Below are 22367 nucleotides of genomic sequence, written 5' to 3'. Positions count from 1 at the left end.
TCTTTTTCTTTTTCTTTTTCTTTTTCTTTTTCTTTTTCTTTTTCTTTTTTCTTTTTTCTTTTTCTTTTTTCTTTTTTCTTTTTCTTTTTCTTTTTCTTTTTCTTTTTCTTTTTCTTTTTCTTTTTCTTCTTCTTTTTCTTCTTCTTTTCCTTTTTCTTTTCCTTTTTCTTTTTCTTTTTCTTTTTCTTTTTCTTTTTCTTTTTCTTTTTCTTTTTCTTTTTCTTTTTCTTTTTCTTTTTCTTCTTCTTTTTCTTCTTCTTTTTCTTCTTCTTTTCCTTTTTCTTTTCCTTTTTCTTTTTCTTCTTTTTCTTCTTTTTCTTTTTCTTTATTTTTCTTTTTCTGCTTTCTTCTTTCTGTTTTTCTTTTTATTCTTTTTCTTCTTTGTTTTCTTCTTTTTGTTTTCCTTCTTTTTTTCTGTTTTTCTTCTTTTTTCCCGTTTTTCTTCTTCTTCTCCTTCCCCTTTCTCCTTTTCCTTTTTCCCTTCCCTTCCCTTCCCTTCCCTTCCCTTCCCTTCCCTTCTTTCCTTGTTTTCCCTTCTTTCCTTCTTTTCTTTTTTGGTATTTTGGGGCATAGTGAAAGTTCAGGACAGCTGGTGTTCCCCCCAGCTCTGCCTGGCCCTGGAGGCCTCGGTGCTGCCCCATGGGTCCACACTCCCTGGGACATGGGGGCGATGGGCTCCAAGCTCACGGTCACTGGTTCCCTGTTGGCTCTGCCAGGGGAGCGCAAGTTGCCGAGTCCCCTGGGATTTCGGCAGGGGCAAGATGACCCTACAAAATCTCGCGCTTCCCGGTGGGAGTACTGGTGGTTGTGCCAATGACCTGCTATTTATTGCATTTTAATTCACAGCCCGCCCAGTCCTGGAAACTGCCTCTTCTCCTCAATCCCAGGCAAAAGCATCTCTCAGGGGTCTTCACCTTTTGTCCTCGAAATCTATTCAGGGCTGGATTTGGGGGCAGACAGTTCTCAGCCGCTGAGGCACAATGGCACCGCTCGGTGTTGTTCAGCCCTTTCCTATCCATCCCGTCCCTCCCATGGGAGCCCTGGCTCCCTGTCCCCATCTCACGGCACTCATCTCGGCTGCAGGAGCATCCTCCAGGGGCCAGCAGCCTCTAAGGCTTCAGGAATAGGTTAAGATTCCCAAAAAGCTCCCCTAACTTCAGTGTACCCTGAGAAATGCCCCTTTCACCCCTTGGACTCACATGAAACCCCTCCGGCTTTTCCACCTCCCTCCCACCCCCTTCCCCAGCAACAGAAGCCGCTGCTCAGAGCAGAAGATGACGTGATTTTCCCCATCTCCACCGCTACCTGCATCTGTTTGCTTGGGTGGCAGCCAGAAAAGTGACTTCATACATTTGATTTTGTTCCCCGCGCACCCCCCCTTCCCCTCCCCCCCCCGCCCCCCCCCGCTTTATTTTTCATTTTATTTTTCAAGCAGCCAAACGCTCTCGCCTCTTGCAGAATCGAGGGCGAAGCATATCCAGGCCAAATCCTGCCCCTGTGTTATGGTAATCGCGGCTGCCACCCAGCAGATGCAGCTCCCTGAAATAATACGGCTGTTTAACAGGCGCCAAGGAGGAGAGGGGAGCTTTTGTTTGGCACTTGCCGGGGCTGGAGTACACTTGTAAAGCAACAACTGGAGCTCTTTGAAAAGAAGTGGAGGTTATTAGATGCCTTTCGCTCGCTGCCGATGGCCCTGTTCTTTTTTTTTTTCTTTTTTTTTTTTTCCCCCCCTTCGGATGCCAGGCAAAAGCTCCGGTGCTGAGAATGAGAAGGAAGAGGAGAGGGATGCCACCTGAAAACATAGTGCTTTTGATGATGAGTGTGGAAATAAATAGGGCTGATGCCCTGTGGCAGGTTGGACCCCACTTCAAGGATGCTCAGGCAGTTCTCCTGAGTTAGGGGTGCTCCTCAGCTCTGCCCAGGACCCTTCCCATGCCTCGGGAAGGCTGCGGGCTCTAGAGGAAGGAAAATACCTTCTTCAGGTGGTGCTGAGCAGGGGGGTCCTACTGAGATCAGGCTCTTCTCTACCTGCACCAAGGGACATGCAGCGGTGTCCTCCTCATGGGACACAGCCTTCCCTGATGCTCCTCTGCTTTCCAGGAGGCTGATGAACACGGGAGGCTGGGTTCCTGCCTGTTGGGAGACAGTAAGGTTAAGCAAGACTCGAGGGTGCCCTTAATCATGCTTGGAGCTGTCAAAACACTGGGCTTGTCACCAGCAAAGGTGACAGAATTTGTCAGAGCTTGGAGGGCAACGGGTTGCTGATGGGGATGAAAGAAATTCAAGTGACTGTGGGAGCTGTGGTGATACAAAACCTCGTGCTTGGGGTTTATAATCCTATTTCTAAGCGTTGCAGTTTTGGATGGGAGAATGACAGGAGGTAGGTCTGTGTGCCATGAGGTTTCTCTGTCTTCCCTTGAGTAAGTGGGGACAGGAAAATGATCAGATGGGTCGTGAGTCAGTCCATCCATCCATCCATCCCTTATCAACCTCCCTATCTATCTCTCTGTCTGACACATCTTTGCTCTCAGAAAACCCAGCGATCCCCTTCAGAAGCCAAGAATAAAATCAATATATTCCCTCTCCAATTCAGGTAGCTCCCCATAAATCTTCCCAGCTTCGGTTTGGTCTCCTAGGACTCTCGGATCGGTTGGGAACCTATTTAATCAGCTGAGATGATCAGTGCTATTTGCTGACGAAAGGCCCTTTGAACTCTTTGTCTCTTCATTGAATGATGCTCGCGTCCCCCGAGGATTTAGGCAGACTGGCCCATTCTGTGTGACAAGTCTCAGGTTAATAATGCCGGGCGCTGGCAGCGCCCACCGAAGTCCGGCTGTGAGCCCGGGGCACTGGGAAGAGTCGCAGCCCCTTTGCCAAGCCCTTATCTCCACATCTTCCCGCGGTCCCTCGCTTGGCTCACTGCAAAACTCCATAAAACTACACCAAATTGCAAGCCCAGCATGAAGAGCATTCAGCCTGGTGCCAGGGGAAGAGAAGTACAGCTCCTTTTGGGGAGGCTTGGCAGGGGCTGGAGGGATGGAGAAATCACAGCCCCCCCCCCATCCTTGGGGTGCAGGCTTGGTTTTTAGCATATTTCAGTGCATTTTAGGTTTTAGCTGGTTGGGAATCAACCCCATACAGGTAACTTTGCTGAGGGATGGTGGCTTCTGGAAGAGGTTTCCCATGTTGGTCCAGTCCTTGGGAACAGGGGGCTCAGCATTGCTCAGGATCTGGCCTCCAGGAAACAAATCTGGAGATGCCCTAAATCAGCAGGATTCCTTCCACCGCCTTCGACCATTTTTCAGCCAGGGAAACACTGAAGTGTCACCGTCAATAGCCAGGTTTGTCTTCTAGGCTGTGTTGATGTTGTGCTGGAGGTGGCCACTACCTGCCAACCCAACAGCCTCCAAGCAACCCAACCTGGTGAGAAACAGCCAGATCCTCAGCCCATCTCCATCCAGAGTTGGATGGAGGGGTCGGTGTTTCCCCTTCCAAAAGCTTCTGCTCTCCATAAACCACAATTTAGCGTGGACCACCATCAAGACAGGCAAAGCATCCTAATCTACGAGCGCATTAGGGTGTCAGAAAACAATAATCCGAGAAAGAAACACATTATCTAGCCTTGTTACTTTACAAAGTAATTTAAATTAATTTTTCCCTAGAGTGGTTAGGGAGACCGCAACTTGCCCTTGTCTATTCTCTCCGGCTAATGAAGCTTTACCAGCGACTGCTCGTGAATTCCTATTAAGACCTCATCTTAGAGGTTACAGGGCAAAGCAATTTCTGCTCCTGGGAAAGATGCCTATGAATTTGTAATTGTAAGTCCGTGTTTGATAGGGATTAGCATCTGAAAGTGGTAGAGTGGTGGGTAGCAGAGAAAACATTATTTCAATTAGCAGAAGAAAAGCAACTTAACATCTGATTATAGTTTACACTTTTAATTTTCTCCTCTTCTGGCCTCTGGGATAATTATTTCCTGAAACTATCCACCCCCACCAAGCCAGCCAACTCTTCCCTTCTCCTCCTTTTGGCCATCTTGGTTGAGATTCACATGGAAATGGTTGATGAGTTGGGTTTTTTCCTTTTCTTTCTTCTCCCAGGCAATAGCCAGTCTCAAGGAATGTGGGGCTGGAGAGGAGCATGCTGTATCAAACCAGACTGAAATGAGACGCCAAGTTTCTCTTTGTGCCAAGGAGGTCCGGGACGAGGACGATGGGGCTTTGCTCCACAGCCGGGCTCACGGTCAGGTTTGTGGCCAGCAGCTCGGCACGGTGCCGGTGCCCGGCTCTCCCAGGCAGAGCCCCGATGCCTAAAGCTTCGCTCTGCGTTTGGAAATTGCCTCCGATCGCCCCCTTTTCTCCCACCCCATAAAGGCAGGTGCCGGTCGCTCCGCAGGGACTTGGCCCCTGTGCTAACCTGTGCTCCAGATATTATTTTTTTTTCTGGCTGCTGGGCCTCCTATTTCCTAATGACGATGCAATCAGTTTTCGGATGGGAGATTCCTCGTGGGAAGGCTTGTTGTTATTTAAGGAAGATCATGAAATCCATCCTTAATGAAAGGACTGGAGAAAACCCTTCCACCAAGTTACACTGAAGCCTGAGATTATCATTTTTATGGGCTTCCAATCTTTCCTGCCTCATGTCTTATCAGCGAATGCAGCTGGAGGCTTCAAAAACCCTCCCAGCTTGCTGCTGATTTTATGGGACAAAGATTAGAGATGATCGGATAGTAAATTATTCATTCCATTCGATATTGCTGGGCAGGAGGGAATATCCAGAGCGAAGTCAGCTCCCTTCTCCCTTTCTGAGCACTACGAGCCGGGATCGCGGCTATCCGTCACTCCAGCAATGCGGTGGCACTTTCCCTGCGCTCAGAGGCGATGAGGGATGCAATGTGCCCTCCGAACAGTCAGGAACGCCAAGGGGGAATCACAGATGCAGGCTCTTTCCCCGGCAATAAGGCAGACCGGAGGTGGGTGGACTTTTTTTCTCGTTTCAGGGATTTTTAGTTTGATTCCTCCCAGACCAGGGCACGGCGGGACAGATCAGGTGGGGGTTTCCTCAGCTTAATTTCTCAAGGCTGGGGGACCTGAGGCTGATGTGAATGTGCTGTGAGACCCCTGGCAGACATTGGCGCCACGGACAGAGGACCAAGGAGCTCAGAGGGGACAAATCATGGCAACTGTGTGCAAACGGGCAGCTGGAGAGGGGAGAGAGCCTATTGCTGCCCCTAGATGTATGGAACAGCAGCATTGCCCATCAGGCCCCTGCACAGATGGCGGCTGGACAAGGGACCTGTGCCAAAAACCAACCGGTGTAAAAACATCATCCAGAGGGTCCCACGAAATACGTGGTGATGCTACTGAGCAGATCTTGAGGGAAAATGGAGAAGCCCTATCTGGTGCCCAATGGTGGTGCCACGTCTGTGTCCCATCTCAGAGGGCTGCTGGGTACCAGCTCCCAGCGCGTGCCCTGCCAGCAGCGGTCCTGGCTGACCCCGCCGGAGCATCCCGGATGCCTGGGAGGAGAAGGGCAAAATCCACACCCTCCCCAAACAAGGCTCCAGGAGGGATCACGGCCACTGCCGTGCCACCCCCTGCTCCCAGCTGCTTATGCAAGGCTTGCAATTAGCATCAGCCCTGGGCGACTCATGAATGGTCTAATAAAATGTCTAATAAAATGCCGAGAGGTGGTTTATTTTTTTTTTCTTGGCCATGTGTGAGTGTACAGGAGGGGAGAAAATGGCCCAGCAGGACCCCAGGCTGGTGGGGGGAGGATGGGGATGGCGCGGGGCCGTGCCCTATTGTCACACCATTGACATCAGGGTTTTCATCGGCACATAAATAAGAAAATAGATCGCAGTTTAAAGGCATTTTTAGAGAGGGAAAGTGAAGGCATAGAGCTGTGATGGACAAAAAGCCTTTTTCTGCTGCCGTTTATCCACAGTGGCACCCTGGGTCAAGAAAATGCCCTTTTTATAACAGCGGTAGCTCCTGGCTCTGCCCTCGCAGCATCCATCCCAGGCTGGATTTGAATGCCAATGTCGATGGGAAATGAGAGAATTCTGGGGCAAGCGAGGAATATTTGGTTTTGATGGAAAATATTAAAAGAAACAAGCAATTAAAAATTGGGTTTGTGGTTTATTTTTTTTTTCTTTTCTTTTTGGAGCAACTATTGAAATGCAACAAATTCAACATTACCTTTTTTTTTTTTTCCCTAGGAAAAATACAATCTTGCCTTTAGGGGCTGTTCAGGCTTGCGCTCATCCATTTGCATTATTTTTATGGCTCTTTCCAAAAGAGAGGGAGGGGATGATGGAGGGGATGAAGGAGGGAAGGAAGAAGAGAGGAAGGAAGGAAGGAAGTGAAGGAGAAAGAAAAATAACCTCCATAAAAACACAGAGCCACACAACGTCTTTCGAAGAGGAACTGGCTGCTGTGCTCTGAGCCGTATCACCCAGGAACATGTTTTAGGCTCAGGAACGTCACTTTGAGCAAAAGTTAATTTTGGCTAAAAAAGACATATTTCTTGGCGGGGGGGAGGGGAGGGGGAAATGCCAATTTTTGGAGGTTATCAGTGTAAATCCTGAAATCCCAAGACCTGTTCTGTGTGACCTGTTGTACGGGCAGCTGCTCACATGAGTCCCTGGGAGAGAACTGGGCTGGCTCTGGCTGCGCTTGGGTTTGAGTCACGGCCGCCAATGTGACTTGCCCCTTCTGTGCCTCAGTTTCCCTCACCTGTAAAATGGACCTGCAGGGCTTTGCCTCACCACGAATGGGCGACGCTGAAGGCGTCGATGTGAGAGACAGCAAGATTTCCAGCGTGTTGCAGCAAAAAAGCTGAGCTTCTCACCTCTTCGGGTCCCAAGCCACAGCCAGAACTGCAAAAGGGCGAGCCGGGTGGCTATTTGTTTGCCGAAATTTCTTACTTTGCCTCTGCACCAAGGCTGCTGCCATTACAGTGACTTGCTGTTTCTCATCCCCCCGGGCTCGACCATGAGATATGCAACCAAGCAGGTGCCACAGGTGCTTTTGGCCACAATAGCACATACCTTCCTGATAGCTGCCACGGGCTAAAGAAGACGCACAGTTGGAGCACAGGGGACCTTTGAGATAAGCAAACAAGCGATTCCCTGGCCTCATCAGCAAGCCCAGAAGAATTAAATTTCCTTAAATTTCTTAGCACTGTGGGAATGTGCAATAGTAAAGTGTTAGTTTCTCCTTTGAGGGAGCCGACAGCAAGACGGCTGTCTGGAAGGCACAGCAGCCCTGCCTTCATCTCGGGGTCTGGTCTGTCACACACCCCCTCAACACACCGTAGGATACGGATGGATCCTCAAGACGTCACTATCTTCAGAAAATCGACCCTACGTCCCTAGAGCTGGGCTGGGCAGGGCCTCGGGGTGGGAAGACAACCTGGCATACACGTGGAGGAGGACTAGAAGGAACCCCCTGAGCAACCTGCTGCAGCCCCAGGCGTGACTTGGGGTGGGTAGCAACATCAGAGAGATGTCTCAGACTTTGAATTTTCCAAGGGCAGCAGCAGGACTGGCTTCTCTAGAACTTCCGATCTGCTGATAAAGCCTTCTGCTCTAAAGAGCCAGGTTTTTTTGCTGAGTTTTTGCTAAGAGACAAGCAACAACCGGCAGCAAAGAGCGCAAGCTCTGCCTGCTTTCCTGGATAGATAACGTGGAAGCAATTCACGGCGAACCCAAAGTTCAGTCTCATTTTTATTTCTTCGTAAGCCGTTCTTTTTACCCGGTAACAGGACTAGATTGTTTTTATAGGGCCTCGTTATGGGCAGGTCCCTGTCGTGCCACTTCCTTGCTGGTTGCAGCAGGAGAGTCCCTGCCCCAAGGAGTTCATAAGCAAAAACTATCAGGGTTGGCAACGGGATTATCCCACGTTGCAGGTGAGGATTTGGCCATGGAAATGAATCTGGGAGAGAGCTGGGAACTGGCCTTCAGTCTTGCGCAGCTCAAGCCATCTCCGGCTTATTTTCAGGAAAAATGACATTATTCTAGGTCCAGGGGAAAGAGGAGGGGTGAAGGGGGGCAATCCTGCACGGGTGGGTATGTGTTCCTGAGGGTGTCGCATGTTCCTGAGCATGAGTCCTTTGCGGGTGCCTGGGTGGGGACCCGGTGCGCCAGTGGGGTCCCTGCGGAGGGGACCACCAGGCCCAGAGCCTGGGAGCCCAGATGCTGCTGAGGGGGATGCTCGCCAGCTCTGCGGGGCTGGGCTTACGGAGATGCTACGACACACGAGGAGAAGAGCGATGACAAAGCCACTCCGGCTCACAATTTCAAAGTTTCCTCCAGGAGTAACCGAAGTTGTGCAGCCGTGAAGCCAAATAGCATTTATTCTTCCTGCGGGGTGGGTTTGTCAGCCATCCAAACCCGGCACGGGCTGGGAAGCTGCTTCATTTGGGACCTACGAGCCTGCCGTGTGCCTTCCCCATCCTGCAGCATCCGCCCAGCTGATGTGAAGGGCCGGCCAGCTTTGCTATCTGCCGTGGGTCTTCAGGTGTTTTTACCTCTTCTGTTGGAAACAGCCCTGATGTCTCAATAAAATGAACGCCGTGTTTGCTCAGTTGAACCATCTCTCCATTAAACAAGGTGTGGGAGGTGGGAGGCAGTACTTGGCATCGAGTCGGCTTTATTAAATTGATGTTTTTAAGCCGCAAGTGTGTTTTGCTGGGCTGTTAATGACACTTGCTGACAAGAAAAGAGCAGGGAAGCAAGTGGGAGCCGTGCCGGGCAGCTCCCCGCATCCCCAGGACGCAGGGTCCGGTGGGGTGGGAAGGGGTGTCAGAGCTGGGGCATGGCTGGCCCCCCCGTCCCTCCTGCTGCGGGGAGGGGGACTCGGGGGACACCCAGGTCCTGTTCAGCGACGTTCCCCGAGTGCCACAGCTGTGCTGGAAAAATAATTTCTTCCTCCTGGGCCGATGCAAATATTTGGTGGCCAAGTCCCCTTCCACGCCCTGAGGGGACAGTCAGGTTCAAGCCACCACCGTGCCCCAAATTCCCCACCAGCCTCCTCCGCGGAAGAAAGAGAGGAGGCACCTCCTTCCACCCCTTCCCGCAGCAGGATTTGAATAACCAGGTGTGAGCATTAGCCTCCCTCGTTAATGCGTTTGATAATTGACCAGAGCGCTCATTCCTGTGGGAGGGCGACGTGCCCGAGCGCGGCGCCCGGCTGCTCCTCCGCGCCCCGAGAGAGCCGGTGGCCCTGCCTGCCGCCATGCCTGCCCGCCGCCTCCTCCTCCTCCTCCTGGGGCTGCTCCTGACGCTGGAGCCTGCCTGCTGCCAGGAAGGTAAGTGCAGGCAGCTGCCTGACATCCCAGGGAAACTGAGGCAGGGGGAAGGCAGGAAGGTGCGCCGAGCACTGGGAAGGTGGGAGCTGCTCGGTGGGGTGGCTTTGGGGAAAAGGGACAACTGTGAAAAAGCCTCTTAAGAGGAGGAAAAAAACCATCCCAGCTTCTGGCTGAGCTTCAGCTCTGGCTTCACGTCGGCGGGCGATGGGGACGGGTGGGTGTCTGGTGGGGTGGGAGGTCTTGCCGGAGCCGGGACATGGAGACTTTCTACCTGTTTTGCCGAAGGCTGAAACTGCCATCCAAGGTTTATTTCTCTTGCTTACGCGGGGATAAAGCAGCTCTGATTTACCTCCGGCAGGACTGTGCACCCAGATGAGTAACCTGTTTTCTTAAGGCTTTTTTTTTCCTTTCTTCTCGCTCTTGTCCCTGGGCAAGCATTGCGCTGGGTCGCTCCCCAAGCTCACAGTTTTTCCTGTTAATCTGTAATTTTGATCATTGCTGAGGTGAGGGAGCAAATATTTTCCTCTGCAAATTGCCCTCCTGTTCCTTTCCCAAACACTTAATAAACTTCCTATGACCAGGGCATTATTTTTAGGAAATTTGTGGAAGGACTTGTCAAATGCTACAAATAACGAGGAGTAATTAAAACTCATCTGATGCTGCCAAAGTCCTGGAAAATTCCCTCCCCCTTTCTCCTTCTGATGCCCCAGCCCCGACCGCTCTTCCTGTATTTGTTTATCAACTTGCTGGGGATTTAACAGGCTGGGGTCTCCACCGTCAGCAGGACTGAAAGTTTTGCTGTTGCCTGGAAAGAGAAAAAAACCCGAAACCTTTAATGAGGATTCAGAGCGTGGCTCAGCTTCCTTGGAGAGGGGAAAAGACAGGGACCAGCCGATGCTTTCCAAGCACTCGGGGAAGACGTATCAAAAAGCAGATTTGTGTTTTCAAACCAGCTGCTGAGTAAGGAAATGGAGTTACAACACACGCTAGGGCTTATATTGGCATCTCTGCTCAGTCTCATTTGTAGCTGCAGATGTGTGGACGCATGTCTGCTGTGGGTGCAGATCCCACATTGCTTAGTTTGGCTCAGAAGATCTTGTTTGAGAGAGAAAAACCTACCATTGCCATGGGGTGAAACACAGAGGAGGTGGCAGAACCCGAGGAACAAGCTGTCCCAGGAGGGACATCCCTGGCAAATCATTTTTCCAGGAACACGGTCCTGTTTCCACAGGCAAGACTCATCCTTTCGGCCATCTCTCTTGGCAGGGCAGCAGGGTGTGCTCCGGTGAGCCTCCAGCCAGGTGGTGCCCCCGGGGGCTGCCATCCGCATACTCACTCCCTGGGAAGATGGTGCTATCAAGCTCTTGCCTCCGCCTGGTTCCCATTCCTCCTTTCTTCTGCCCGTGCAAGTTCCCTGCACCCACAGGGGTATTTCAGCCTGACAGGGAGGCATTTGCCGTTCCCGCTGCCATGCTCATCTCCCCTTGCAGCAGGTTCTACATGGTCTCTCAAAGCCAGAACCTCTTGATTTTAGAATCACAGAATCATAGAATGGTTTGGTTTAGAAGGGACCTTAAAGATCACCCAGTTCCAACCCCCTGCCATGGGCAGGGACACCTCCCACTAGACCGGGCTGCTCAAAGCCCCATCCAGCCTGGCCTTGAACACTTCCAGGGATGGGGCACCCACAGCTTCTCTGGGCAACCTGTTCCAGTGCCTCACCACCCTCACAGTAAAGAATTTCTTCCTAATATCTAATCTAAATCTCCCTTCTTTCAGTTTAAAACCATTACGCCTCGTCCTATCACTCCACTCCCTGATAAAGAGTCCCTCCCCAGAGGGTATTTGGTTTGGTATTTTTCCTTTTGTCTTTGGATGCTCTGAAATCTGGTGGAAACAGCCATCTGAGAGAGGTTTTGCTTGCAAAAACACACAGTACCTCCTGAGTATGGCTGCTCCGGAGGAGATTTCCTACCACTTATCTCCTTGCCTCCTTTGCTTGAAGATCACGAGATGCGAATTTGGCGTTGTCAGTCATCGCTGACTTCATTCCCTGGTTGACCTTGAACTCCCTTATCCCCAGCAGAAAGCTCACGGAGGGGTGGGACCTGACCATCCCCTTCTAGGCTGAGGCTGGAAACCCTGGTCCCGACAGGAAAAATAAACCACAACTAATAAATAAATCTGGCTGAGATAACAGCCAAGGGCAGAGCGAGGGAGGGAGCAAAGCGAGCCAAAGCTCAGCCTGGAGGTAATAGGTGCGTTCGGGGCTGGACCCACAGCGGTGGTGGGCAGCAGGGGCAGGAGCATCCCTACCCATCACATAGGGCAGGAGGGGACCAAGTCCTGCTCTTCTCCACTGCAACCGCCCCAACGTACCCCCACCATCAGCCTGCCGATGCGATGGGATTTCAGCCAAAACACGCTGATACAAGAGGGAATTTCCGCCTGAATTCCTCCTGCTTGAGTTTTGGCCCCGCGACCGTGCAGTAAACATGGCAAGTGTCTCTTGGGGGGGAGGCAGGGGGGCTGAAGGCTGTTGTTTTGGGGCTGCTCTTTCGGACACTTGCTCCGGGGTGCCATCGCTTTTTTGGACTGGCGCAGGCGGTGAGTCTTCTGGCCAGGCCGGTTCCACTTCCAAGAGGAAAAAAGAACTTTGTTTTGGGTTTCGTGGTGTTTCATTTGTTTGTTTGTTTGTTTGCTTTTTAAAATGAAAGCCTCTTGATATAAGGATGCGAGGAGCTGGAGGTCTTACCAAAGGACAGTCCCCCTCCCCAAAACCAGAGGAAGGAGATGAGGGCTGTCAGCAGCAGAGACGGCATGGAGCTGGCAGCGGTCGAGGAGTTTGCACATGCGGAGCAGCGCACCACCCACCTTTATTGCCGCTAGTAAAGATGATTTGCTGTTTATAGCAGAGATTCATCTCCCGTGAGACACGTGAAGCTAGCATAGAGCTCCTGAGCTGGACTGAAGTACCAAGGCACCACTCCTGGGGCAGCTCAGCCTGAGGGGCGCCGGCGGCAGGAGCTGGGTCCCAGTGGTCCCAGGCTGATGCTGGGGCTGGCGGGGAGCATCCTCCACCTGCACAGAGGGACCTCACCTGTGTGCAAGGGTTGGCATCTCGACAGACAGAAAGAGGAAAAGCTACCCCTCTATAAATCACTAATTAAATCCCAAGAGGTTGTGTCCCCATGGATGAGGTGTCCTTTCGGTGCTGATATTCAGGGCAACACTTAAGCACGGGTTTGACTATGTCTAAGTGCTCCGTTGCCCAGCAGCTGGTGGGAGGCGAGGAGCAGCCATGCCGGCAAGGACGGGGACAAGGTTTCTTCTTCTCATCGCCCTACCCTTGAGTTCCTCCCACATCCAGGAATACATCTTGCAGCCTTCCCACCCGTGGCCGCATCACTGCTCAGGTCTCGATTGAGAAAAACAAATCCATGAGGCTGTCCCCCCCCCCACCCCCCCAGCCGCCTGGCCCCCCGCCAGCCCCGCCTGGCCTTTGCGCTGGAGGCTGTTGCTCTGAACGCCTCAGCCTTCAATTTCCCGTCGTAAATCGGTTTGCTGCTCTGGAAACTTGTTGAATGGTGTATTTTACCGAAATCCACGCGGGCAACTGTTTGCTGCGAGAGTGACAACCAAATTTTACACTGTCCCGGTGGCGGGGTCCTTATTTTGCCAGGCAGTATTTGGAAAATAACCCAGAAACGACATCTGTGGCGTCTGGGGAAGGAGAATGAACAGTTTGCTGAAACCCCTCTGCCTTCCTTCCCCTGCCACTTTGGGCAAACATCCTCCTTCCCTCCCTCCACGTCCCCCAGCCCTTTGTCCCCCCATCCCAGAGTCATCTGCACCCCACTGCATATGTGTATGTATGTGTATATGGGCCCCCAAAACAGCAAGGCATCGCGCTCCACATGCAAATGCCAGTGAAACTGCTGTTATTTGCATTTTATTTCACTGCTATCGCCTGGGTAAGCCTGCCTGGATCAATAGCAACGTGGTCTGCTTGGCTTTGCGGGACTGAGCTCTTGGCTGGACGTTGGTGGAGCTGGACGGGAGAAGCTCGGCAGATAAAGCCTGAGGATGTATTTCTAACACGTGTCGCCTTATTCTTCTGCAGCCCGAGGCAGCCTCCAGCCGTGGTCGCAGGGTGTCATCGCAGTGGTTGTGTTCCTAGTCCTGGTGGCCATCGTTTTCGTGGTCAACAGGTTCTGGTGTAAGAAGAAAGTGTAAGTGTGGGAGCCCCGGGGGTTGTTTCGGGTTGGGCTTAGCTGCCTCTGCACGGGTCACTTCCAGCCGATCTCCGTCCCCATGCCAGGGCTGGGAACAGTGTGATCGCTGCCCGGCAAGAAGAGCAAAGACTCCCTGTCCTGGTCTCCCTGCCCTCTTCTTGCTGTCCTGGTCTCTGCTCCCTGTTACTTATTGCCAGCTGCGAGCATACACCGTCCGTCCCCACTGCTCCCTGTGCAGGGGCACTCCCAAACAGAGCACTCGGATGCCACCACAAGAAAGACAGGAGAGATGCATCATCACGGCTGGTTTACGCCGGCACGCATCTCGGGGGGCTGGCCTGAGCCTGGTTTCCAACGGATTTGGGGGTGCAATTCACAGGTGCCTTATATCCATGGGGAAACAGGCCCCAAACAGCTTCATCTGCAAAGCAGACCGGGCCAAGTCAGCAGAAGGCACTGAGAAGAACTGGGAGAAGAGGGAGGTAGCCAAGCCATGGCAGTGCTCTCCACATGGAGCCCACGGCACAGGCAAATGAGGTGGCCTAATTCATCAGAAAAAGGCTGTGCGGGACTGGCTACCTCTTGCCTGCTGCTGGCCAAGCAAAGGCACAGGTGGCTGCTCCTGTTCAGCTGACCCAGGCTAACTGGCTAAGTTGCAGTAACTTGATCTTGAATCTGAGACCAAAGTCAACAGGGGATGAAGACCAAAAGTGCCCTATAGCCTGATTCCCGGTTCCTCTGCACCAGCACGGGCGCTTTGGGATTTGCACCCAAAGGTGCTGGAGTCTTCTTGTATCTGCACATCCCTTGCAGCCCCTCCAGGATGGGGAGGTGGGGACTTGGGGTCTGCTTCTGCCTCAGATACATTTAAAGAGGGTCCTTTAGGATGCATTCAGGGCCAATGCATAATGCAATGTGTGTATATATATAGATATACACAATATATATATATTTATATGGCCTGATGTGCAGCTGCAGTCTTTGTTTTCCCAAAGAGAAACCTTTGTCCTCAGACTGGAGGAGCCCCCTACCCACGGAGCGGGAGGCAGGGATGGTGTTTCCCACCTCTGCCCGTGCCCCGCTGCTTCTTCCCAGCCTGGAGGCAGAGGATGCTGAGGAGGGCTTGAGGGGGGGATGGCGGCTTGTTTTAATTAATCTGGCCTCTCTTCAGAAGAGCCGTCAGCGAGGCTCGGCAGTCTGGACCGCTGCCAGCTCCGCGCTGTCACTGTGACAAGCAGCTATCAGCCCAAGCCACCGCCTGTTTATGCCAGTCTGTTCCTCGGAAAAGCCTCCCAAATCGCCCTTGGGAGAGCGCTGGAGGAGGCAGGGATGTGCACTCAGCATGGGCCTGCACCCACCCACCACGGCTAAACCCTCCCAGGGATATTCGGCTCGTGGTCTTGCTCCAGAGCAGAGCTTTTAGGCTCCGGCTGAGGTTGAACACCCGGTCCCTGCCCCGTGGTTCCTTCTGCGAGCGATCCAGACTCACATCCAAGAGGAACGAGAGTTTTGCACACATGGACATGCATGTGTGCACCCTCCTGTGCCGGGGCTGCGGTGCCGGCAGAGCCTCGGAATTCCTCTCGGTGTCAGTTGGGACCGTAGGAGACTATTTTGCAACAGATTACATAGAAGAAGACTGGAAAAACCAGTTAGCGGGAGAAAACAATCCCACGTATTGACAAATGAGTGGTGCTGACTGCCAGCCCGGCGCTGGGAGTACCAGCTCCAGAGACAGGGGTTGGCACTTGGTGTCCAGGCACGGCCCCTGCAAACCTGCTGCAATCTCCTCGCCCTTGTCCTGCTGGGAAGGGGGTGTCTGAGGCCAGGATCACACGTCCAGGTCCCTTATTATCTCTGTAGCATTGGAACAGTCCCTTTCTCTGCACTGTCACCGTCACGAGCTGCTCCCTGGTACGACCCCTCCATTGTTGTCTCAGCTCCTCTCTTCTCCCTCTCCAGGGAAAATGCCGAGACGGTGGTGAGTGTCGAGGACAAGCCGGAGGCTGTCATGTCCAATGGCCATGAAGGGAAATACGTAACCCCTGCAGCCGACTTCAGGTGAAGGACTTGGTCAGAACCCCCTGCCCATGGCTCCTGGGCTCTGCTCCATCCCCCTTGGGATGGCTCGGACACGTAGAGCCACAGCTTCTCCCACTCAGGGTCTCAGATGTCCCATGTACCTGGTCTGGGGGCATTTATCCTCTTCAGGGTCTAAGGAGAAGGTGGTGAGGGAGTATCCCCCCCTTCCCTGGTCTCGTCCCATCCTTGCAGCTGGGCCCCATGGTCCATCCATCACCTTGCAACCTGCTACACCACGTTTTTCTTATCCTACATCACTCATTTCAAGCAGGGGAAACGACCAAAAGTGGCCATAGGTCACCACGCAGATTCTGACTGTCAAAAGAGTCCTTGCTAAAAATTAGAGCGATTCCCACCCCGTGCTTGGCTCTCGCCCTGGCAGGGGGGCCCCTGCTGCCCTTCCCACCTCGCCCCTCGCTCAACGCACGGCTGGCACCAGCAAGGGCAGGGCCCCGGTGGTGGCTTCAGGGAGGCCGGTCTTGCTGGGGACAAGCTAACCTCTGTGTTTCTCCCTCCCAACGCAGGTCCAAAGAGAGCAAGCATGCCTATGAGAATAACCTGGAGCTGGAGGAGAAGGTGGTCACCACTGCCATGTAGCAGGCACCCCGGCCGTCCTCTCTCCTTCGTCCTCTCACTTTGCTTCCCACTGTTACGATGGGCATTTTCACAGGGATCCACTGCACCAGCATGCCCTGTGTGCGGTGGGTCCCCGACCTCTCCACGGCACCACCATCTCCTGATCTTTTCCCTTCCCGCCTGTGGGATACACTCTTCTGCCTCGGGGGACGATGTCCATGTGGGCTTCAGTCCCCAGGAGAGGTCTAGAGGTGCCACCTCTCCTGCCCAGCGGTCACCCCACTTGGTTGGCGAGGTTGATGTTCCTGCTCCCAGGGGTATGCTGACCTGCTCCAGACATGGACGGATCCCCACTGGGTTCCCAGGACCTCCCCACATCACCAGACACCCTCCAGGGAGCTGCTGGTGAAAAGCCCACCCTTCTCCCCATTTCACCCTCCTTTTTACAACCTACACCATGCATTTGAATGTCAGAACAAACCTTCTCCCCTGTACATATCTTCCCTGTGAGCAATAAAGAGAATTGTTGCCCATACCACAGCAGAGAGGGCTGTTTTGCTAATCGCCCAAAGAACTTTCCGTCCTCTTGAAACACTCCCAGCCTTCAGGCATTTGGGCAGGGAGGGACATTGGGGAAGGTGGTGCTGGGGTGGGAAGGGTGCTTAGACAGGGGTCAGCACCCCCATCTCCCCTGTGATCCCTCCTGGGTTGGATCCATCTCTTATTTCCTCACTTGGATGAAGCCAGGAACACTTTTGTGCGTGTCTCTGCGTCAACAGGGGAGACAAAAAGGTGGAGCATTTTTTTTGCTCAGCATTTGGGGCCCCCCAGAGCCGTGAGGGGCCGTATGGGGAGGTGAGCGTCATTCCTCTCCATTCGCCAGATGGAGAAACTGAGGCACGGCACCAACCCAGTGCTTCTCAGTGTTGCTTGACGGGTGAAAGGCAGCACTCCCTGAATCCCGCTGGTCACAGGGCACAGACCCATAGCCAACTGTGGATCATTCCTGGGGCTGGAGGCTGCGAATGGCAATCACTTACTGGTATTGCCAGGATGTGTCTGGGGGCTGCTCCGGGCAGTGCTGACTCTCCCTGGGGCAACTGGCCATGGTGCAACCTGCTCCTGCTGGGCTGTTCATTAACCAGGGTTCGTTTTTTGCCCTGGTAGGGACAGCGCTGGGATCACCGTGGGAGCAATGAGCACTCCCAAGACACAGCATTTGCAGATTGAAATGAGAGACCTGTAATGGCCTGGCCTTCCCTGGGACATCAGTTACCCAAGCAGCATGCAGGGTCCTCCTCTTGAGCAGCGAGGAAAGGGTTAAGGGGTTCTGCCATCAAGGGCAACCCGGGGAGCAGGACTGGGAGGGATGGGATGGGGGATTTATGAGAGGGACATTTTTGGTAGCCCCTGGGTTTGGGGGGAGCAGGGTGGTTTTGGGCTCTGCTGTGCTTGGGGCTGTGCAAACACAAAGGGAAGGAGGCGGCGGGAGGAGATGGCAGAAGGACACTGGGTACCTCAGCCACCCCTTGCTCTCGCTTTCTGCTGAGCGTGGAGGCAAGAGGAAATGTTAGCCCTGCTGTGAACCAGCAGCTGTGGTGGGTTTGGGTCTGGGGAGAGCCCTGGTCTCCTTTCAGGAGGTGCTTTGGAGGCCCGTTTGGAGGCAGCGATGCCAGAAACAGGCAGCTGGGTGTTGGGGCTGGAGGTGCTGTTTTGCCCCTCACTAGCAGAGCTCCTGCTCTGCGTGTTTCAACCCTGAATGGGCTTTCCTGCTGCAAGGGCTGTGCCCTGGTCCCCTGCTCTAGCCGGTGACCTTAAAAGCCCTGAGCCTGGAGCAGGTGCTGCCTAGCACGGTGCAGGCATCTGGCTTGCAAAAAGCCCAGTTTTCCTAAACCACCGCAACCTGCCGGGTATTCCCTGAAGTGAAGCTGTGACAGCCCTGATGGAGAGCTCAGCCACTTCCCACCGCCGGGAGCCCGCTGGGATGGAGCCAGGGGCTGGAGCTCAACCCTGGTGCCACCACCGGCCACGATCCACTGTCTCACTTCCTGCAGCTGAGGCTGTTGGTGTTCCTAGCAGGTGGTGACACAAAAATTCGGGCACAGGAGTGAAACAGGAGCCTTCCAGTAAGAGACGCACCCTGAAAGGCATCTCCCTTGAGAGCCTCATTTAGGCAAACGTTTTGAAAACGCCCTCAAGACTCGGCATTGAGAAATCACGGCTCCAGTTGAGAAATTGCGTGGGGACAGAAGAAAACAGGCAGAAGGGTTAGAGGGGTCAAGCCCTTGGGTGCGGAGGAGTGATGGCCGCCGTCCCCAGCATCACGACAGAGCCGGTCCCCCCTTCTACCACCTTCCCTGGGGCAGCTGGAGGCTGAGCCAGCCCCAGGCTGGGTCCTGGACCTCCCCGCTCATCTCCCTGATGGATGCTGCTCCCATGTTTTTTTTCTTGCGGACGCCAAACGTCACGCGGGTTTGGAAAAAAACAAGCTCCCGGAGTTCAGCGGTAATGCTTCGCTCAGCAGGGTTTAAGGAGGATTAGTCATTGCACGTTCCCGCCGCGTCAGCACTCGGGCTGGGGGTGTGGCGAGAGGACGGGAACCCATTAATTTTTACCTCTCGGTTGCAAAAGGAGTTAGAAACGGCATCCTTATAATGAGTAACAGCGGGAGTTTATTCCCTGCCCTGCGCACACCCAGAATACACGATGCTTGTCCAAGCTGTTCCCCCGGCAGTGCCTGGGTGCAGGTTTGGAGTGGAGGTGACCCTGGTGGGTCTCGGCGTCCCTTTCCCCATGGGTCCCTCCCACGGCCCTAGGTCCAAGCAAGGAGAGGGATGGGGCTCTACCGCTACGTGCTTTGGGCAAGCCAGGGAACCTTGATGCTTGGTCTTAACCCAGACAGTGCCCCTTCAGAGTTCACTTTCCTGGGGAAAACAGCTTTTGCAAGAGCCACCGTGTTACCTCCCCGGGGAGGACCTCACCTCCGCACAGTCCGTGATGCCGTCCTGCCTCAGTTTCCCTTGTCCGTCAAGCACGATCCGAGGCTGGCTGTGCGAAGCGGGCTGCCTTCCCGCAAGCTGTGCAGCCGGCTCGCGGATGCTTCTCGTTGTGATCCTAAAAAGAACAAAAGGGAGCAAGCATAAATGAAATTTATTGTTGGAAAATCTTAATTAGATTTTAAGCCCCAAAGGGAGAAAAGTGAGGTATTATCTGACAGAGCTAATGAGTGTTAAGGGTCCATTGTTATATTTCTTGTTTACCTTTCTGTGCTGGCTGATACAGCCCGGATCCTCGCCTGTACTGCCATAATTAGGATATCTCATCTCTCCCTGATAGGGTCGGGGATGCTGTTTAAAGCACAATGCTGTCTCTCCCTCCCTGGCAGGATGAGCGTGATCAGGAAGGCAACTTCTGGTGTCGTGGTGCTCGCACCCACCGCGTTGACCCTGTGAGCTGGGGGATGCTCTCCAGAGCCAGGGCTGTACCTGATAGCCCCCAGGTGATGGGCACCTCCAACAGCCTGGGTGACCTCTCTGAAGGGCCCTGAGCCAACTTGCCTGGGGACCAAATCCTCCCCAGCACCTCTCTCCACTCAACATGGGGAGTGACCGTGTCCTCCACAAGTCACCCCAAGCCCAACGATGAAGGTGAAGGACACCCGTGGGTACTCCATCCTACCCCTCACTCCATAATGCCAGTATCTCTGAAGCTTGGGCTTCAGGAAAGCATTCAGGCTTGGCACCTGCTGTGGACTGGATGGTCTCCTTTAGGGCAGAAGATATTCAGAATGTTCTTTTTGTGTTACAAGATGTATCACAGCTTTCCTTTGTGGCCTAGGAGGGTGCAACTCATCCCTTGGACCCCCAGACAACAGGGCATCTTGTTGAAAGCCAACCTTTACCCTGAGGCTTCCCCAGTCTCCCTGAGGTTAGCAAGGCTATTCAGCCACAGAGGTTTAAGATGTTTCTGCTCCAGCTGTGACCACGACCCTGGAGCATCTTGGGCAGGTGGACACCTACCTCGTTCCTTGGAAGTCCACGCACAGCCCAATGTGCGTAGCTGCGTTAAACTACTGGCAAAGGTGGGCCAGCACTGCCTGGTCCTGAGGATACGTGAATTATTCCAAGGTGGTTTAATTAAAGACTCGCCATATGCAGGTAAACTGCTGCTGGAAGGACCACCAGCTCCAGCCCTGGCCCTGAGCAGTGCAGCCTGGAGTTTACTTCTCGACGCCAGGTACCTTGACACCCAAGCGATGCGATTTGGACCTCTAGAAGCAAAAAGGGAGTCTGTCACACCACCGTGGTCCTTCGGGCCAGGCAAGGAGCCCAGCCACCCAGGTGGGAGCTGGGAGTGTGGCGTGTAGGGGTGGCTGTGTGTGGGCAAAGGGGGCTGCAAAGTTTTTGGTCTCAATTCAAGCCACTGAAAGCCAGAAGTAAAATACCATCCATTGTTGGTTTATACACTCGTAGTAGCCAAACAAACATCCCCGGAGCCTGTCCTTATCACTTTATTACACCTGCCAGAGTGAATAGATTAAAGAGGACGGGGGAGGGGGGAGAAAGCAGAAGAATCCAGCAGAAAAACTGGGTTTTGGGATTGTTAATTATTCTCTGGGGTCTCTAATCTTTAACTGGCAAACAGCATCACTAACTGTCTTAAAGCCCCTCCTGGAACATCCTGATAATAAGCCATCTGCATGAAGGCACCCCGTTATCTGCCCTCCTCCAGCCGCCTGTGACATGGCTGGAGTGGGAGATAATGAATGTGTGGTGTGTAATAACGACACGTCATTCATGATTATCGGCCTGATACCCAACCTTTTAGCTCCATTGTTTGTGCTTCAAAAAAGAAGAAAAAAAAAAAAAAAAAAGACAGAGAAACAAAAAATAAAGAGGAGGAGGGAAAGAAGAAAAAGGGGAATTTTTGGTGCTACGGGCAGTCCCAGGGTCCCCGGAGTGTCTCCCTGCCAAAGGGGCTGGCTCTTGTAGCATCTCCCAGAGGGTTTGGTGGTACCCTGGAAGGACTCGCCCGTGGATTGGCGGCTGCTGTAGCCATGGTGATGGAGGGAGAGAGCCGAGACAGCGCAGAAATGTCACCGTCTGGCAGGGAGACATTTGGGGCAAATGCTCGGGCGATTAGATCTGTGTCACCGGGTGCTGCCCGGCTCCTCGCGCTGCTTTTTGCTGCTCTCGAAGCCGTTTAGCGGTGGCTTGGCAGAGGAGGTTATCTTGAACACGCTGCTGTCCAGAAACTGCCAGCATTTGAAGGCGGGGGGGATGTTTGGGTTGCCCCGTTTGACCTGGATAAGCTGAAAAGCGGAAGAATTTTCTCCTGGTTGCCGCTGCGTTATGGCTCCGCAATGCATCAGTCCTGCGAGATCTTCCCCCAACAGCTTTGGTCCTTCAAACTGCAAACTTGGGTTAAGCATCATTCTTCATGGGAAAAGACTTTAAAGCGTTTGGCTCAGGTTACCTCGATTATTGTCAGAATTGCCTGGAATAATGATCCTTTTATTTTGCATAAAAAACGGCAGTAGATTTGCCTCTCTTTCCTGAGCATGTTTCCCAGAGTGGTTTCCCCAGGAAAGGTCTCCGCTGGAAGTGGTTGGGGTTTGGCCGTTCGTAACAGTCAGGAGGACTCCTGGAAAACAAACAAGCAGCTCGGTCATGGCAGTGAGGAGGGTGATGGCCTCAAAACACAGGGCTGGGTGGACAAGCAGGGCATTGTATGGAGGCAGGAATGGGCAGCATCTGTGGGTCCTCAACAGGTCTAACTTCTGCTCTGGTCTTGTTCCCCCATGCCCAAACCAGGAGATGCCACAGGGACATCTTCAAGTGCCTCCTAGTTTCCTTTGCAAGCCACCGCCAAGGAGACTGGGCTGGGTCTTGGTGGCCAGGGGCTGCCAGCAGTGTGCCCTTGTGGCCGAAAAGGCCAATGGCATCCTGGGGTGCATCAAGAAGAGTGTGGCCAGCAGGTCGAGGGAGGTCATCCTCCCCCTCTATTCTGCCCTGGTGAGGCCGCACCTGAAGTACTGTGTCCAGTTGTGGGCTCCCTGGTTCAAGAAGGACAGGGAACAGCTGCAGAGGGTGCAGCAAAGGGCTACGAAGATGATTAGGGGACTGGAACACCTCTCTGATGAAGAAAGGCTGAGGGATTTGG

At 53.3% G+C, this 22367-nt stretch overlaps 1 protein-coding gene and 1 long non-coding RNA gene across 3 annotated transcripts; one reads left to right on the top strand and one right to left on the bottom strand.

Annotated features, from left to right (window-relative positions):
- Positions 1–1729: 1729 nt before the first annotated feature.
- On the bottom strand, positions 1730–21024 carry LOC128913946 (uncharacterized). Of its 2 annotated transcripts, XR_008468131.1 has the most exons (4): positions 20225–21024; positions 19187–19319; positions 1974–10117; positions 1730–1792 (listed from the first exon to the last, which is right to left on the bottom strand). It is a non-coding gene; the product is annotated as an uncharacterized LOC128913946 (long non-coding RNA). The 2 variants fall into 2 exon arrangements; XR_008468130.1 differs by lacking the exons at positions 1730–1792; positions 1974–10117 and adding an exon at positions 13399–13526 and having other exon boundaries at positions 20225–20823.
- Positions 9148–16735, top strand: PDZK1IP1 (PDZK1 interacting protein 1). Its single transcript, XM_054212344.1, has 4 exons — positions 9148–9312; positions 13436–13544; positions 15510–15608; positions 16154–16735. The coding sequence occupies exons 1-4, from the start codon at positions 9240–9242 to the stop codon at positions 16224–16226; spliced, it is 354 nt and encodes a 117-aa protein (XP_054068319.1). The 5' UTR covers positions 9148–9239; the 3' UTR covers positions 16227–16735.
- Positions 21025–22367: the final 1343 nt, after the last annotated feature.

Source organism: Rissa tridactyla, chromosome 8 (assembly GCF_028500815.1).
Source record: "Rissa tridactyla isolate bRisTri1 chromosome 8, bRisTri1.patW.cur.20221130, whole genome shotgun sequence".
Classification (NCBI taxonomy): Eukaryota; Metazoa; Chordata; class Aves; order Charadriiformes; family Laridae; genus Rissa; species Rissa tridactyla.
The sequence above is the reverse complement of the archived record's forward strand: the minus strand, read 5'-3'. Positions and strand labels throughout refer to the sequence as shown.